The sequence below is a fragment of the Euprymna scolopes genome, chromosome 3 (genome assembly GCF_053919585.1).
Source record: "Euprymna scolopes isolate OS-2025 chromosome 3, ASM5391958v1, whole genome shotgun sequence".
NCBI lineage: Eukaryota > Metazoa > Mollusca > Cephalopoda > Sepiida > Sepiolidae > Euprymna > Euprymna scolopes.
The window spans coordinates 123,595,121-123,611,511 of record NC_136484.1 but is presented as its reverse complement, the minus strand read 5'-3'; the positions used below and the strand labels follow the sequence as shown (position 1 = coordinate 123,611,511).

General features: G+C 35.0%; 1 protein-coding gene across 1 annotated transcript in view; it reads left to right on the top strand.

The window, feature by feature from the left end:
* LOC145263446 (uncharacterized) overlaps positions 1 to 16,391 on the top strand; it is a 50,278-nt gene that overhangs the window by 24,864 nt on the left and 9,023 nt on the right. The window contains exons 7-11 of the mRNA XM_080120399.1: positions 953 to 1,035; positions 3,039 to 3,149; positions 6,300 to 6,445; positions 7,146 to 7,206; positions 11,920 to 12,058. Of these exons, the coding sequence (XP_079976525.1) occupies positions 953 to 1,035; positions 3,039 to 3,149; positions 6,300 to 6,445; positions 7,146 to 7,206; positions 11,920 to 12,058 (540 nt within the window). The remainder of the gene's footprint in view (positions 1 to 952; positions 1,036 to 3,038; positions 3,150 to 6,299; positions 6,446 to 7,145; positions 7,207 to 11,919; positions 12,059 to 16,391) is intronic.

Here is a 16,391-nt window from a genome sequence, read left to right as displayed (position 1 = left end):
CATGCATTTTATCAAACAAAGGATCTGTTTTAGAGCTAGGTTAGTGGTTTTAGGTGGCCGTTCTCCTGACGAATCCTATAGTTGGATGAAACGCAGAATATTCAGTGTAGCTTAATCGCCATATATATTTTATAAATTACTATATATATATATATATATATATATATATATATATATATATATATATATATAAAGAGAGAGAGAGAGAGAGAGAGAGAGAGAGAGAGAGAGAGAGATTTTTTTTTTACACAGTGATCACCACTTATCAAGGCCCGGAAACCAATCAGGGATAAGGGTTATTGCAAGTACATTACGTTAGTGTGGAGATTTGATGAAGTGTTTACTTAAGGGGCGGTTCATTAGGAATTTGTTAACGTTGGACTTGAACACATCCAAGTTGTAGTCAGGTGGGAAGCAGGCAGACGGAACAGAGTTCCACAGGCGTGCAGTTCTAAGAAAGAAGCTTTGTTCATGGAATCCACGTTTTTATTTAGGTACAGATATAGAGTGGGGGAAATTTTTCACAGTGGATTCAGCTAGACGGGTGTTTTTCGTGAAAGATTGGCGGGGGGGACCAGAGATTGGAGTTCAGACGAGCACCTGCCATGGAAATAACGATAAAACAAGGAAAGGCTCGCAACGACTCTTCTGTGGGAGAGAGGTTGCAGGGTAGAGAAAAGGGCATTCCCCACTAAGCCACGAAGTCTATTTTGATTCATTTATAAAACTTGATCTGATTTATGTATTCAGTGAAATGAAACTAACCTAAAATGGAGTATATATATATATATATATATATATATATATATATATATATATATATATATATATATATATATATATATGTTACATCTTTAAAGCAACACAACATGTAATTGTAATTTATAATGCCGTTATTCTTACTGATCAGAATATTTTATATTTTATATTTTTTTTCATTGTTTATTTCTAGTAAAGTATCATACTTTTGATGAGATGTGTCAACACGAAGCGGGTCCCGGTTATCGTTACAGAGAATCGAAATACAACACAAAGGTAAATTATCGCTACAATATTTTTAAATGGCATGAAATAGCAGGCACATTTTTTGAATATTTGAATTTCTGTGAAATGTTATTTTCAACTTCTGTCTGAAAAACTAAGGAAAATTGGTATTTTAAGCTAAAATATGAGAGATCGATGAAAAGCAATGCGTAGACGCACCTCGAATAAAATGCATCCATTCAATCTGTGTGCCTCTGGCAGGAGTAGATCATCCTGCTTGTTTCTTGGCAAGGGAGGTAATTCCAAGATACAGAAAGAAATAATCTACCTTTAAATATCATTTTAAACAGAAATGTTTTTTAGATCAGGGGTTCTCAACCGGGGTCCACGTGGACCCTAGGGATCCATGCAATATTTCTGGGGGTCCACAGGCAAAACATAACAAAATTATCATAATTATTATAGTTGTTGTAGAATACTTTATTTGCATTAAATTAGTTTTGATTTAAAAATAAAGCTTAATTATATAATATTTCTTTGATTATTAAAACCTCCAAATTTATATGAGTGAAAAATAGAAGATTGTCTTATGACCAATAGTTATGAAGGGATCCACCAAGATAAAAAGAAGGGAAAAGGGTTTGATTAGTAAAAAAAGGTTGAGAACCACTGTTTGATAGAAGAATTTTTAGACTGAAATCCTTAGATGCATCTAAAATAAGATGCGTCCATTCAATCTGCACATTTCATTCTATTTCAAACTTGTGGCGTCAGTTATCAAGTGGTGAGACACAACATAATATAGAAATGAACAGATGAATATAACAAATTAAAATGATTTCTTTAAAGTACAATGCAATGAAGAATTAAACTGTGACTGCGTAGTTAAACAGTGATAGGTAGCATCTATTTTGAATTCCAGACCATAATAATCATGTCTCTGGCAATGGCATATAATCTTGCTTAAAAATATCCACTAAGAAGGGAGATAATTTCGAAGTACAAAAAAGAAGTGTCTTTAAAATGGAATACTGTTTCTATCTAACAAAACTGATACGTGTGGATCGACACATATAAAAGTGCTTAAAATGGTGCAAAGATTTTGTAAAAATACGAATTTTATTATTTAAATGACGAAAAAAAATCTCCTTAGCATTTTTATTGTTATTTCACCCCAAATCGATCTGTTTTCAGACGCACGTTTTAATTGAGGGAAATCCAATGCATATAGGGCGTCACCAAATATGTAAAGACCACTAACGACGGGTTCACCAAATATAGACTGTAAAAGGATATATTTAAAAACGCCAGTCTATTTGTACATGATGTTTTGGACACGGTTTTCTCAAGCTTTCTTTTGGTACATTACACTCATAAAAAATAAGATATACAACTTTACCTCTTGTTTTTCTAAGTGATAATGAAAACAAAACGGTCGTCAAGAAATTATCTTTTCAGAAATGAATGGAGACATTGGTACTGAAATCTAACTTTCTAATATATATATATATATATATATATATATAACTATATATATATATATATATATATATATATATATATGTGTGTGTGTGTGTGTGTGTGTATATGTATATATATATATATATATATATATATATATATATATATATATATATTATCATAGAATCGATTGCCTATCGATTATTATATTATATTATATCAAATAGATAATAATGATTTCAAACATTAAAAACTGACTTGGCTGCTATCAGCTAGAATCGAAACCAAAACAAACAACGTTCCAGCCTTGTCCGTTTGCATATGACCTAAATGGATGCGTATACAGAAGCTGTGAAAAAACGTTGTTTAACTTATAACTGTTAATTAGCGCATGCGCAAAAAAAATTGGATAAACAGCCCTGAGGTATTCCTCGGTAGGGGCGCTTTAGGTTATTAACAATAAACTAACCCGTTCTCAAAATACGAGAATATAAAGCCTGTGCGGGCACCCCCCCCCCTTGAATTGCACAGCACCAGTTGTTATTTACCCTTTAGTTAATCGTCTTTCCTTGTATACATTTTTCATGTTTCAGTATCGATGTTCAAATAAACAAATTTGTGTTAACATGGAACCCGGAAAAGACTATGGTCTCTTTAAGCGGATATACACGACGCCGAGGGGACCATACTGCGGAAATGGAAAGGTTCGTTTTTTTGTTGTTTTTTTTTTTTTTTTACTTCATTGTCGAATGTTATCTCACTAACACTTCCCTGATTGAGGGATTTCCATAAGATTGCGTTCAGCCAAAATGCTGACTCTTTGCATAAACTCAATCTTCAATCATACATCTTCCGAATGTACAAATAAGGAAACTTTTTTATATATTATTTTTCATTTATTTTTTATTTTTATTTATTTATTTTTATTTTATTTTATTTTTTTTTTTGTAATCCTTTGAGATGAGGCTTCATAATTTGAGTTTCATTATTATTTATTTATTTATTTATTTATTGGTACTTGTGCATTTAATGAACCAGACGTAACTCAGCAATTGCTCGGCTTTGTCCGGCGCATGACGTCAACAGTCGGATAAAACCGAGCGTTGCCGATAAAATAAAAACAACGCTACAAAATAACTGTAAAATGAAATTGTAAATGTAGAAACATTCAAAAATAAATTAAAAGCAAAAACCTTCCGTTTATTTGTTTTTTTTTTTTATTAGTAGTATTATTGTTTGAAATTGTTTTCTGTTTGCAAAATAAATACATATAAAACATTTTTGTAAACAAATAATAGTTAGTAATTGTCTTTTTGTTTGTTTGTTTTTTATCAACTATTTACGTAAAATAACCAACAAAAATGATATTTGTAGGATATTTTTTTAAACAGATAATAGTTAGTAATTGTTTTTTATGAAACCTTTTTTTCAACTATTTACGTAAAAAAAGAAAAAATCGTAAGAAAAAGGAAAGGAAGAAAACTTTCCTTTTTTTTTTTTAAACCAGGATTTTTTTCTCAGGAGGATGTCGATCACGCGCTAAGGAAACAGAAATAGTAACTCACACTTCGCCTTCCGGCAGGAAGGCAACTCAATTCACAGAAAAACCACAAAATCAGCTTCTTTCTAGTTTACTGATTAATTTAAAAATATATATACATATATATATATATGTATAAGGAATGAAAAAATATAACCAGCGGTGGTTGACGTTATGTTTAAAGAAAAAATAGAAAAAAACGAATGAAATTATTAAAAAATCAACGTTTCGTCCTTGTTTCAGGGGACATCTTCAGGATAATTGAAATAAAAATGTGATAAAAGAAAAACGCACACATATTCGTCCTTTCCCGACATGGGTTGGATTTTAAAAAACTGTCTTTTTTCGCACGATCTATGACTTTTTCTTTTATCACATTTTTATTTCAATTATCCTGAAGATGTCCTCTGAAACAAGGACGAAACGTTGATTTTTTTAATAATTTCATTCGGTTTTTTCTATTTTTTCTTTAAACATATATATATATATATATATATATATATATATATATATATATATATATATATGTACAATTGTTATTTACAATTCGCAAGTAATGAGTCCGTATAAGTTGACGATTAATATTAGCAGTGCGGTGTTAGTGATACGGGGCGTCGTGGAGATGGGGGGGGGCGATATTCAGCTCTCAAACTCAATCAATCTCAACTCTAACTCTAAACTCCAGTCTACCGTTACTTGGCTCTACACATGATTATATATGTTAGAGCGGGGGGGGGGAGTTGGGTAGTTCCCCTAACCAATCAATCACGACAGTGTCAACTTCCGCCATTTTCGACTGGTCTCCTTAGAATTCCCACACGAATTGCACCTGCAAGGTTACGAGCGGTTTACCAGGCCTCCGGAATCACACCCGTGATCCCAGGTTAAGTGAGCTGTCCTTGAGGTGTAAACACTCATTCTCCAAAATATGAATTCTCATTATTTGCACCGGCTCACCGAATATTGTTTTCGCTTAACCTCTAAAATGACATTGTTGTTGATGGATAAAACAAAGTCATTTATTATTTTATTCTTTTCTCTCAGCAGGGATTTTTGCTGTCGCCCGGGCGCACCATATTTAATAAAGAGTCACGTTTGATCGTTTTGTCTAGTAAATTTGAAGTTTTCGCTCCCTCTTTTGGAGAGTTCAACCGCCCCCTAGGACAGTCATGTCACAATTGGGACAGTTGCGTAATATTCGTTTGTAGTGCAAATTTTGTATAATTAGATTATTTACGACGATAATTCAACAAGAACTTGTTTCTGTTGGACTAAAATATATTGTACTCAGCTGGAAAGCAGCCCAGTTGAACTTTAAAAACCGACAGAAACTTTTGCACCGACCTGATATTAAGTGTCTCCTATACACATGTTTCCATAATTGACATACCGAAGAAGCGATATATACCCAAGCAGACAACATTGTTCACTGGCTTATGAGAGGGCAATATGAAAAGTGTCCGAAACAATTTTGGCCAAACTTCTATACCGGACATCTTTCAGCTGTTGGTCATTTTAAGCGAATATAAGGTCATCGATTGTTTCAATTTAAAAAAAATACAAAATATTTTTTTAAATGCATATAGAATTTCAGAGCTCTATTGGATCTTTCAGGATCGAACTATCAATTTATGCTACAATTAATATACAAGATGTTTGTAAAATTGATGCCATAACTTCGAGATTATGTTCTGCACGTGTAAATAAGAAGTCTCTTTGTCTGTAAGTATTATTTTGTGTAATTTAGTTTGTCGTTCATTTTCTCTATTTTCGTGATAGATATACTGGTTATGTTTATTGACCTGTAATTGGGCTGTTGTATTTTGTTACTTGAAATAAAAAGGGTCAATATTAGCAGGGTGCCGATCAGTTTCTCTATTTTTGCCATCAAATGAGTCCTTACTTGTAATGACACTTGGATCTTTCTTTTGAGCCCCATGGCGTTTATAACTATTTGGCATTATTTTTTATTATCTTGTTGGTGCATGTGGAAGCACCAGACACAGGTTTATTTTACCTGTCATTATGTCAGAGAAATAGTGTTTATCAATTCGAAAAGTAGAAATAACAGCGCACTGCCAGCACCATATTTATGTTAGATATTTACAATTAAAACTCTTGGTTAGTATTTGTTTGAAACCAAGCATTTCCGGGCCTACAATCACATACAGAACATAATCCTGAAGTTATGCCATCAATTTTTCAATCATCTTTTTATGTAATTACCTACCTATGTTAACGATTATGAAAACCCAACTCCATTAATGTCAACATCTAAGCATTTAATTATTGGTTCTTTGCAACTATGTTGCAGACTTGCTTCAAAAGAAAATGCAGACCAGACAAGAATGCTAAAGCGCCAGTGCAAGGTCAATGGGGCAAATGGGGACCATTTTCTCCATGTACTCGCACCTGCGGGACAGGTGTCAAAATTTCCCAGCGCAAATGCCAGTCTTCTACGTGAGTATATTTTGATGTAATCTTATTATAAGGGTCATATGGCGTGTGTGGTGAAAATATTCTCGATTTTTTTGGTTTTTTTTTTAAATATTAGAAAACAATGCCCACTAACATATAGTTAGAGTTCATTCAAAACAGATTTCTTTCATTCATACATGTTGCTTTATCTCTACATCTTTCCATCATCATCATCATCATCATCATCATCAATTTAATGTTCGTTTTACATGCTGGCATGTGTTAGACGGCTCTTCGAAATTGACTCCCAAACGAACCTGTTTTACCAGATCGTTATTTATCCCTCTTTCTCTCGAATTCATTTCCTCACATGATTTTCCTGGCCTTTTCGTGCCAAAAGTCCTTGCTAATCCAACTGTTCTACATCTACTAACCCCAAAACTATCATCTACCCTTTCAACCTGGCCATACCATCAAAGTTTCCTGTTTTTACACATCTTATACTGGCCAGATTGTATCTTACTTTGAAGTCATCGGATCAGTCTCATGTTATTTTTCATGCAATGCATATCCTCAACACGAACCAGCTAGATTCCATTTCCATACATTAACGAACTATATATACCCACCTTATAGACTCTTCTCTTAGTTGACAAATGTCATACTCTGCCGGTTGATAATGACAGAAGTAAACATAACTTGATTCATGATTTAAAAAAGAAACGACTTTTAATCTTTTCAGAGCCTCAAACAGAACGGAATGTTCTGGCAATGAATACAAAGCGGAATTATGCAACTTTAAGGTATGTGAAAGCTATCAACTGTGTGCATGTGCGAATGTGACAGAGCGTGGACGCGCGTATGCAAATGTATACGAAATGCGAAATGGCGTCACTGTAAGGAAATAGACTATAGAAAGGATAGAGAGCACGTTAAAGAAAACGATCTCGTGAGAGACGTCACAGCTGTAACGAGAAGTGACGCGTGGCACGAAAATAGTGAGGCTGATTTATTCTTTGTCTTGCTTTTATTTGCGAAGTAGACTGTATACAACGTGTGTCTGTAAACGTGTGTACAACGTTATGTATGTAAAAAACAGTTTTTAATTACTTTTGTAAGAACATGATATATTTATTACATATAATACGATTTCGATTAGCCATTTATATCAGCGGTTTCACATGTATGGGAAATATTAGGTGTTCAGCTAAATTAGTGAAGCAACAATTGATGAACCAAACATCCAAAGAGGCAACATTTCTCATACCTTTTAAAACCACTGGTTTCAGTGGCTAATCGAAATATTACTGCAGAGTATCATACGTAAGAATGTTATAAGCAACAAGCAATAAGGATTTGTTTGCTTGCTTTATACGGTTTCGGAAACATCTTTCTCAATAATAATGTTTACCAAAGAAAAATAATGTTTCCACGTTACTTAGCGTGTTGTTTGAAATACCTATTCTATAATTCATAATGGTAAGTTTATTAGTTTAAGAGTTTAACATGTATTTTTTTCTTCGTTTATAAATTACACAAAGCTTGTTTAGGCAATATATACTATTTCTTTCAAGATACCACGTTAATAGGGTCTTTAAAAAGTTTTCAAAGGTCCCACTTTGTCATGTTACAACTCTGAGTCTGCTTTACACATATTTGGATAGAATGTACTTTGATGCACTGGTTGCACTTGTGCCCTCTCGACGTACGTATCCCCGACAAACCTGCTTAGCAACAAAATCTCACCTCTTCACTGTTGAGGTCTCTCAATGCCAAAAAGCTTTTTACACTAACAGTTTCTTCTCTTGAACAGCTAAACTTTGGAATTCTCTTCTTACTACCTGCTTCATTGACTGTACTGATATGCAGAAGTTTAAATGTAACGTAAACCAACATCTTGTTAATCTTTCTTATGCATGGTCTAAAATAGTATCCTCTTACGTCCAAGTGGCGATATGCCTTGTTACAGGTGAACGAGAGTAAAAAAAGTATTTACTCATTTTCGGTAGTTTTTTCTTTCATTAGTCGCAACATTGCTTACAACTGCATAAGCTTTAATTTAATCAGCGCGTTAGAAATAAAACAATATGTTAAAAGTTTTTCGTCCCACAAATAGGACTTTTCCGGTTTATACAGCCAGCATAGATTGAAAGGTGCTATTCGTGGGCTGAAAACTTTTAAAATAACATTTTTAAATATTGTTTTTTTTTTTTTTCAACGCGCTGATGAAGCCCAAACTAGTGCAAGTTATAACTGATGAACAATCATAATTAATTTATTTTTAATGCTGACTATTATTCTCATCTTTCTTAGTTGTTGTTTCACGACTTTTCGGCCAACTATACCTCTGGCCTTCGTCAGTGAGACGACAACAACTATGGATGGCAGTAATTGCTGTGAATGCAGTTAGGAGATTCGGAGTTCCTATCCCATCGCGGTTACCACCTGACGAAGGCAAGAGGTATAGTTGGCGAAACGTCGCGAAACAACAACTAAGGAAGATGAAAATAATAGTCCGCATTAAAAATAAATTAATAAATAATACTCATCTCAATAATGAATTCCGATTAACTAATATAATTATACCTTTTTATGCTAACACTGGAGAACTGAATAAATTTACGTAATGTTGAGGCCAATAAAAGAAAAATCTTTCCGAAAATGAGTAAATAATTGTTTATATTAACGTGGCATCTTGAAAAGAAAAATATTTATAGCTCTATTATTGCACTATTAAGCTATCTAAATGAGAAATGTTATTTATTCATGTGTAATCATTGCTCCAAGTAGTTAAATTACATATAAACATATTAGTTAAACAGTGCCGGCAGAAAGAAAGTCCACACTTGTAATTTTTTTCAAAAACTGAAAATTTAAGCTAAATTTAATGTAACTGTTTAAACAAACTATACCTCATTTTATTCGCCTTTTATTCCTCTATAATTTTACCTGTTCATATTTGACTTTTAATTGAAATATTCTAGTGTTCACGTCAATTTTAAAAAAACATAACTTCAAATTGAGGAGGCAAAAAGAAAGGCCGCAGCAACAAATTCGCTTAAAACCAGCTTAAATTATCACCCCTAAATCAGTTTAAAATATCCACTAACAGGCAACAAAGCATCTCTAATCGTAATTGTTGTTGTTCCAAGTTATTTATTTAGTCCATATGCAACATTTATACAACATAACATTTAGTCCATATGCCACGACTTTCTCTTAGTGATCGTCAAGAGCTCATTAATCTGCACCTTTTTGGTTTATCCAATCGAGAAATCGGCCGTAAATTGAAATGTGATGAGAAAACGGTATGAAAGACTGTGCAAAAGCACCAAAACACCGGTAGTGTTCATGATGCCCCTAAATCTGGTCGTACTAGCGTTACTTCTATCAGAGAAGGCAATGCTATCAAGATCTGTAGTCTAAGAAACTGATTTTAAACGGCTCCCCCAAATCCAACAACAATGCAATCTTGTAAAAAAGCGCTATCTGTCTACTGTCAAGAACAGATTAAAGGAATTTAATTTGCGAGGATATGTTGCAAGACGCAAGCCAATATTTATGTAAAGAACAGAAAGCGCCGTATGGATTTCGTCAGATGCAATGAAGATCATGACTCTTCATATTGGTCAAAATTGCTTTTTAGCGACGAAAGCAAGTTTAACAGGCTAGGCAATGATGGTAGGTAGTATGTCCGTCGGCGGAAAGATGAAGGATTTAATCCTAGGTGCTCAGTTTGATTGCTACAATGTGGTGGAGGTTCAGTTTTGGTGTGGAGCGTTATTATTACCAATGGATCAGGGCCTATAGTTCGCTTGCATAGTCGAATTAATTCGACTAAGTACATTAATATGTTGACTGAGCATTTACTACCCTACTTTGGTCGGAATTTGAATGATAATCCCATCTTCATGCAGGATAATGCTCCCATTCACACAGCTGGCAATGTCAAGAGGTTCCTGGAAGAGCATGATATTCCGTGTTTGGATTGACCTGCACAATCTCCAGACCTCAATCATATCGAAAACGTATGCCATAACACCAAGCAACAGCTACGCAGATAAAATTTCAAATTTGGAATAACTTTGGAGAAAAATTAAAGAAAAGTCCCCGGAGTATTGCTGCAGTTTAATTCAAGGAATTCCCAAAAGATTGCTGGCTGTCAAATTTCAGAAGGACTATGCTACTAAATATTAACTAGTTCATTGTGTTCTTCTGGTATTTGTGTTGCATTAATTTCCTAAAGTTACATTTAAATAACAATTTTCCATTGTGCGCATCTTTTTTTGCCTCCTCAATTTGAAGTTATTCTTTTAAATTGACTAGAATATTTCAATTAAAAGTCAAATATGAACAGATGAAATTATAGAAGAATAAAAGGCTGATCAAATGAGATATAGTTTGTTTAAACAATTGCATTAAATTGAGCTTAAGCTTGCAGGGTTTTTTTTAAATATATATATATATATATATATATATATATATATATATATATATATATATATATATATATATATATATTCCATTTTCAGCCCAAACAAGGCACAGTGACACTTTGATGTAGGGGGCTACTATCGGGCACGTAAGTTGCAGTGAACTATGTAAGGTTGGTTGGTTGGTTGGTTGGTTGGGTGGTTGGTTGTTTTTGTTTTACGGCATATCAACCCTTTTCAGGTTATTTAATGCCGAATTCAGTGATTTTGAAGAAAAGTTTTTTTAATTGGATATTTGTTTTTTTAATTGAATATTTGTTTGTTTTGTTTGGAGTTTTTTTCAAGTCAGTTTCTATTTAACCCATAGTTGGGACCCTAACAGGTACTACCACTCCGGGTCAGAGTGGGCCTGGGAGCAATGGCAATTAAAGGGTGGTTCCACACTCCCCTAAACCCGCAAGCTTGGGCCTCACCATCGGATATAGTTTAAGGTCATATCCAGGACCGATACTATGTAAGGAGATAAGCAGCAAGATGTCTGTTCTCATCACTCTTGAACTTTTGCATGTCAGTTGAGTTGGGAAAGGAGAATCCCGGAAGAGAGTTCTAAAGTCTAGCAATGGGGAAGAAACTATTGGAGTAGAAGGCTTTCTTACATCAATGGGATCTCTACTGTGAGTGGGTGGGACGTTGCTTGTCGGGTTTGTCGGGAGTATTTACGTTCCAGCTTTATGTTAATTTGTTTTTGTAACCTGGCGATGGCTCAACAAAGAATCGAAAGTGCTAATGATACTCATGGACCTTTCCCTAATTACTTTTGATTTTAACACAAAGAGATTATTAGAAAAAAAAATTAAAAATTAAAATGGTATAATCAAGCTGTAGAGTTCGGTTATGTTTGCTAAAATAAAAGAATACTGCCTGAACACACGCGCGTGCGCACACGCACACGCACACACACACACACACACACACACACACACACACCATAATATGTAATGTATACATGTGCAATATTTTTTTTTAATTCTTTAAACAAACTTTTGTTTTCTTTCTTTTAATACATACACTTAATCATTTCAGCCTTGTGAAGACAACTACAGTAAAAAGCCAGCTGAGTTAGCAAAGATCCGTGCCACAGAAGTTTGCCGGCAGTTCGTGAAATCTGGTGTTATTTCATCATGGGAATTTAAAGAGAAGGGTCGCGTCTACTTTCATAAAGGTAAGTTCAACTGCCTTTTAATTTACTGACAATTTCTTGTTAAAATTAGTCTATTCGAGTAATAATCAGTTGCGAGAGGATGCTAAATCCGTCTTTTTCTGTTGGAAACCGTAGTAGGAGTTGTACGTACTAGTTGAAGATACGTCACCAACAATCAGTCCGAAAGGATCTGGGCTATGTTTGGAGTAGATGATCTTGCTTTCCTCGAGCTGAAGTATGTTCTACGAGCTGTAGTTCTACGAGGTCCATTCTTCCAGGTTTACCTTCTTTTTGAAGACGGAGTGGTTAAATTATTATTAATCGCCTAAGGTGTCCCTACCGGAGAACGTCAACGCGGTTGCTTGGGCATATTTTTCTAGGTTAGAGAGGTGTGCTGGCTTTTCAATCTCCACTTTAACTCGTGTCTAACATCCGCAAAATGTAAATAAGCTTTGACTTGTTCAGTTGCCATCGTTATGAGAATTAATATTTTCAATATATTTTGTGGCAATTGGTTGCGTTCTATCCATTATTTTCGTACGATGTTCTAGTTTTACTAATGCTTACTTATTATTATTATTATTATTATTATTATTATTATTATTATTATTATTATTATTATTATTATTATTATTCACTCATGAGGGGTTTTCGCACAGTCTATCATCAAATAATTATCCTTGAGAACAATTTGTGATGTTCACTGGAGTCTGAGGGACAACGAGTCTCCCCAGAATTTCAGTATTCTCCATCTCTTTTGATGCCATTTGCAAATTAATTTGTGTTATCGCAACAACTGTTTACCATTGATTTCTTGATGATAGTGACCATTGGTTCTCCTTAATATTATTTTTACTTACTTACTAGGAGTAGTCACACAGGCCAAGATCAAAAGTATCTTATTGAGAACAACTTCTGATGTTATTTGGCGTCTGAGTGGCAACAAGTCTCCTCAGATTTCCAGTACTCTCCACCACTTCCGATAACCTTTGCAAATGGATTTACGTTATCGCAACAGCCACTTACCATTGATTTCTCGTTGGCAGCGACCATTGGACTTCACTGGAATTTGAGTTACAATAAGTTTCCCCAAGGTCCCAGTCCTCTTTACACTTATCCAACAGAGGTCTGGCTAGTGCTTTTTCCCTTCAATTTTTTTTATCCTCCTTGATCCTCATTTATTTGATGTGGTGCCAGTTTATAGTGACACGCACAAAAAAAAAGCGTGGGCGAAGGGCGGGGGTTGGGAATGGATTTAACTTGCAATCATACAGTTTCAGTGTTCATGGTTCCATGTGATGTTTCTTTGCGTTTTATGTCCAGTTTTTGCGTTTTATGTCCAGTTTTTTGTAGCTCATGTGTGTTAGTCTCCGCATTCAAGGGTCTTCCTTAATATTTGTGCAGTTTTCATTATTTTTCTTCGTTGTATCTTCTTAGCCATCACTCTGATGCCCATTTCTCCCATTCTTTTTTGTAAAGGTTCCCGATATTGTTCCTAGCGTTCCTACTATTAGCAGTGTAATCTTGATCATTATTATTATTATTATTATTATTATTATTATTATTATTATTATTATTATTATTATTATTGATCCACAAGGAGATTAAACACAGGTCATCAAAGATCTCTCCTTGTAAACAACTCGTGGTGTTCCTTGGAAGCTGAGTGAGGACAAGTCTCCCCAAATTTCAAGGACTGTTCACTTCTTTCGATAACATTTGCAAATGAATTTGCGTTATCCCAACAATCGATTACCATTGATTTCTCGCTAGCAACGGCCATTAGCTTCCACTGGAATCTGAGTGGCAATAAGCCTCCCTAAGGTCCCAGTTCTCTTCGTACTTGTCCAACAGAGGTATGGTCAGTGCTCACTCCTCGGTCTTTCCATCCTCTTGGCCCTACTCGGCTATTTGGCATCACCCTTTTGGTGGGGCGGGGGAATAGAGAACTCGTAGATGTGAAGCTTCAATGTTCTTTGCTCCATGTAACGCTTCTTCGTTTTGTCTCTTCAGCAGTTCGTCTGGCCCACGCATGTGGCTCATGTGTGTTAATCTCCATATTCAAGGTTTTTCATTATAGCTATTCGTTGTATCGTTCCAGTCATTCCTCTGATTTCTGCCATTCTTTTTTCAAAGTTTTTCGGGATTGTTTCTAGTGCTCCTACTATTATATGTATTATTTGGATTTTCTTCATCTTCCAAATCTCTTTCAGCTCTTTGGCTAGCTCTCTGTATTTGCCCTGTTTCTCCTTTTATTTGATGTGATCAACTGGAACAGCAAAGTCTACAATTTGACAAGACTTTTCTTTCTTGTTAATTATTACATCCAGTTATCTTGCTTGGATGGGTTTATCTGTTTGTATGTCAATGTCCCATAGGATTTTGTTATTCTCGTTTTCAAGAACTATAACCGGCTTATGCTTGTACCATTTTTCTGTGCGTTCGAGATGCAGTTGTTTGCATAATTCCCAGTGTACTGCCTTACCCACTTCGTCATGTCTGTTCTTGTATTCCTTTTGGGCCAGTTTGCTGCATTCACTTACTATATGGTTTATCGTTTGGACTTTTTGTTCACAGAATCTGCATTTGCTGTTTTCTTGTGGTTTGTTGATCTTTGCTTTGATGTGGTTGGTTCTTACTCGTATCGAGTAATCTTGTGGTGTAGTTATTAGGGATTCAGTTTCTCGGTTTATGTGTCCTTTTCGCATCCACGTCCAAGTGTTTTCGTTATTCTCGTCTTTTGTCATTCTTATGACTCATCCATGTAGCTGTCCCTCTTCCCATTTTTGCTTTCTCGCCTTATCCTTTGTCTCTCTGTTTTCGGTTTTGTCGATTTTTTCAGTGTCTTTTGCTGCCATGATTATCCTTTCAGTGTTTTGCATTATGTATTTCTCTAATTCTGTTTTTTGTGTGTGTCATTCACACAGTCTTCTATACAAACCAGTCCTCTACCGCCTTCTTTCCTTTCACATAGTCGGTCAACATCGTCCTTCGAGTGTAGTGCATTGTGCATGGTCATAAGTTTCCTGATTTTCTGATCGAGTTGTCTCAGTTCTTCTTCAGTTCATCCTATGAACGGTCCAGAGTATCTTACTAGTGGTACTGTCCATTTATTTATATTTTTATTAGGTTTCTACTATATAATTTAGTTTACAGGAGTTTTCTTGTTCTTTTGAGCTATTCCTTTCCAATTCTCTCTTTCATTTTTGTTGCTTTCATGGTATCTGCTTCGAGAACTCTCAAGTATTTATAGGTGTCTTGTTCCCCTAGTGCCCTCATCTCCGTTTGGTTGGGTAGTTCTCTGCCTTCTGTTGTCTCCAGTTTTCCCTTTCTTATAACTAGTAGTGCACATTTTCCATACCAAATTCCATTTCGATATCCTGGCTGAAGATCCTGATAATGTTTATTAGTGTCTCTAGTTCTTTTTTAGTCCATGCAAAAAGTATCAGATCGTCCATGTACATGGTTTATTTTATCCTCTGTAATAGAGAACTTGTATCAAGTTTGGCACTTTTTCGGTATATTGTTTAGGGGCATCATGGCTATGATGAACAGTAATGGTGGTAGTGAATCTTCTTTGGGAGATACCTCTTTGTATGTTAATTTCTCTTATGTTTCGTCCATCAGCTGTCAATTCCAGTCTCCATGTTTGTATTGCATTTTCAATCATGTAGATGATGCTGCTTGGTATCTTACACATTTTTTAAATATTCTATTATTCATGCTTGGAGGGTCATGTACGCTTTTTTGTAGTCGATCCATGCCGTCGCTAAATTCTTCCCCCTTCTTTTAATTCCTTTAGGATCTTTTGATCTATGCATAGCAGATCATGTATTCCTCTTTTTCCTTTCCGGTATCCTTTTCCTTCCTCGGGAAAAAGCCCATGAGAGTGGTAGAGTTGTTCCCTCGGTTGTGCTGTAATTATTTTCCACATAGTGGATAAGCATGTGATAGACTTATAGTTGTTGGAGGCGGTTCCTTTCTCTGTGTCCTTCTGTATCAGTGTGATTCTGCCTTTTGTCATCCAATCTGTCACGTTTGTTTCCTGTATGCATTTCATGCTTTGAGCTAGTCTTTCGTGTAATGTTGTGAATTTTGTTTTAACCATTATGCATGTATCCCGTCTTTCCTTGGTGCTCTCCACTTTGCCATTTTTCCTATGGTTTTCTTTAGGATGTCTTTGCTAATTTTATTCGCTGTTCTTTCTTCGATTTGTTGTAACTCTTCTTTCATGTTTTTCAGCCATTAGACATTTCTATTGTGATTCTGTCGTTTTTCCCATATCTTACTCCAGTAGAGTTTTGTTTCTGTCGAGTTTTGTCGTTCTGTTTGTGTTTTTCCTACGTTTACATGT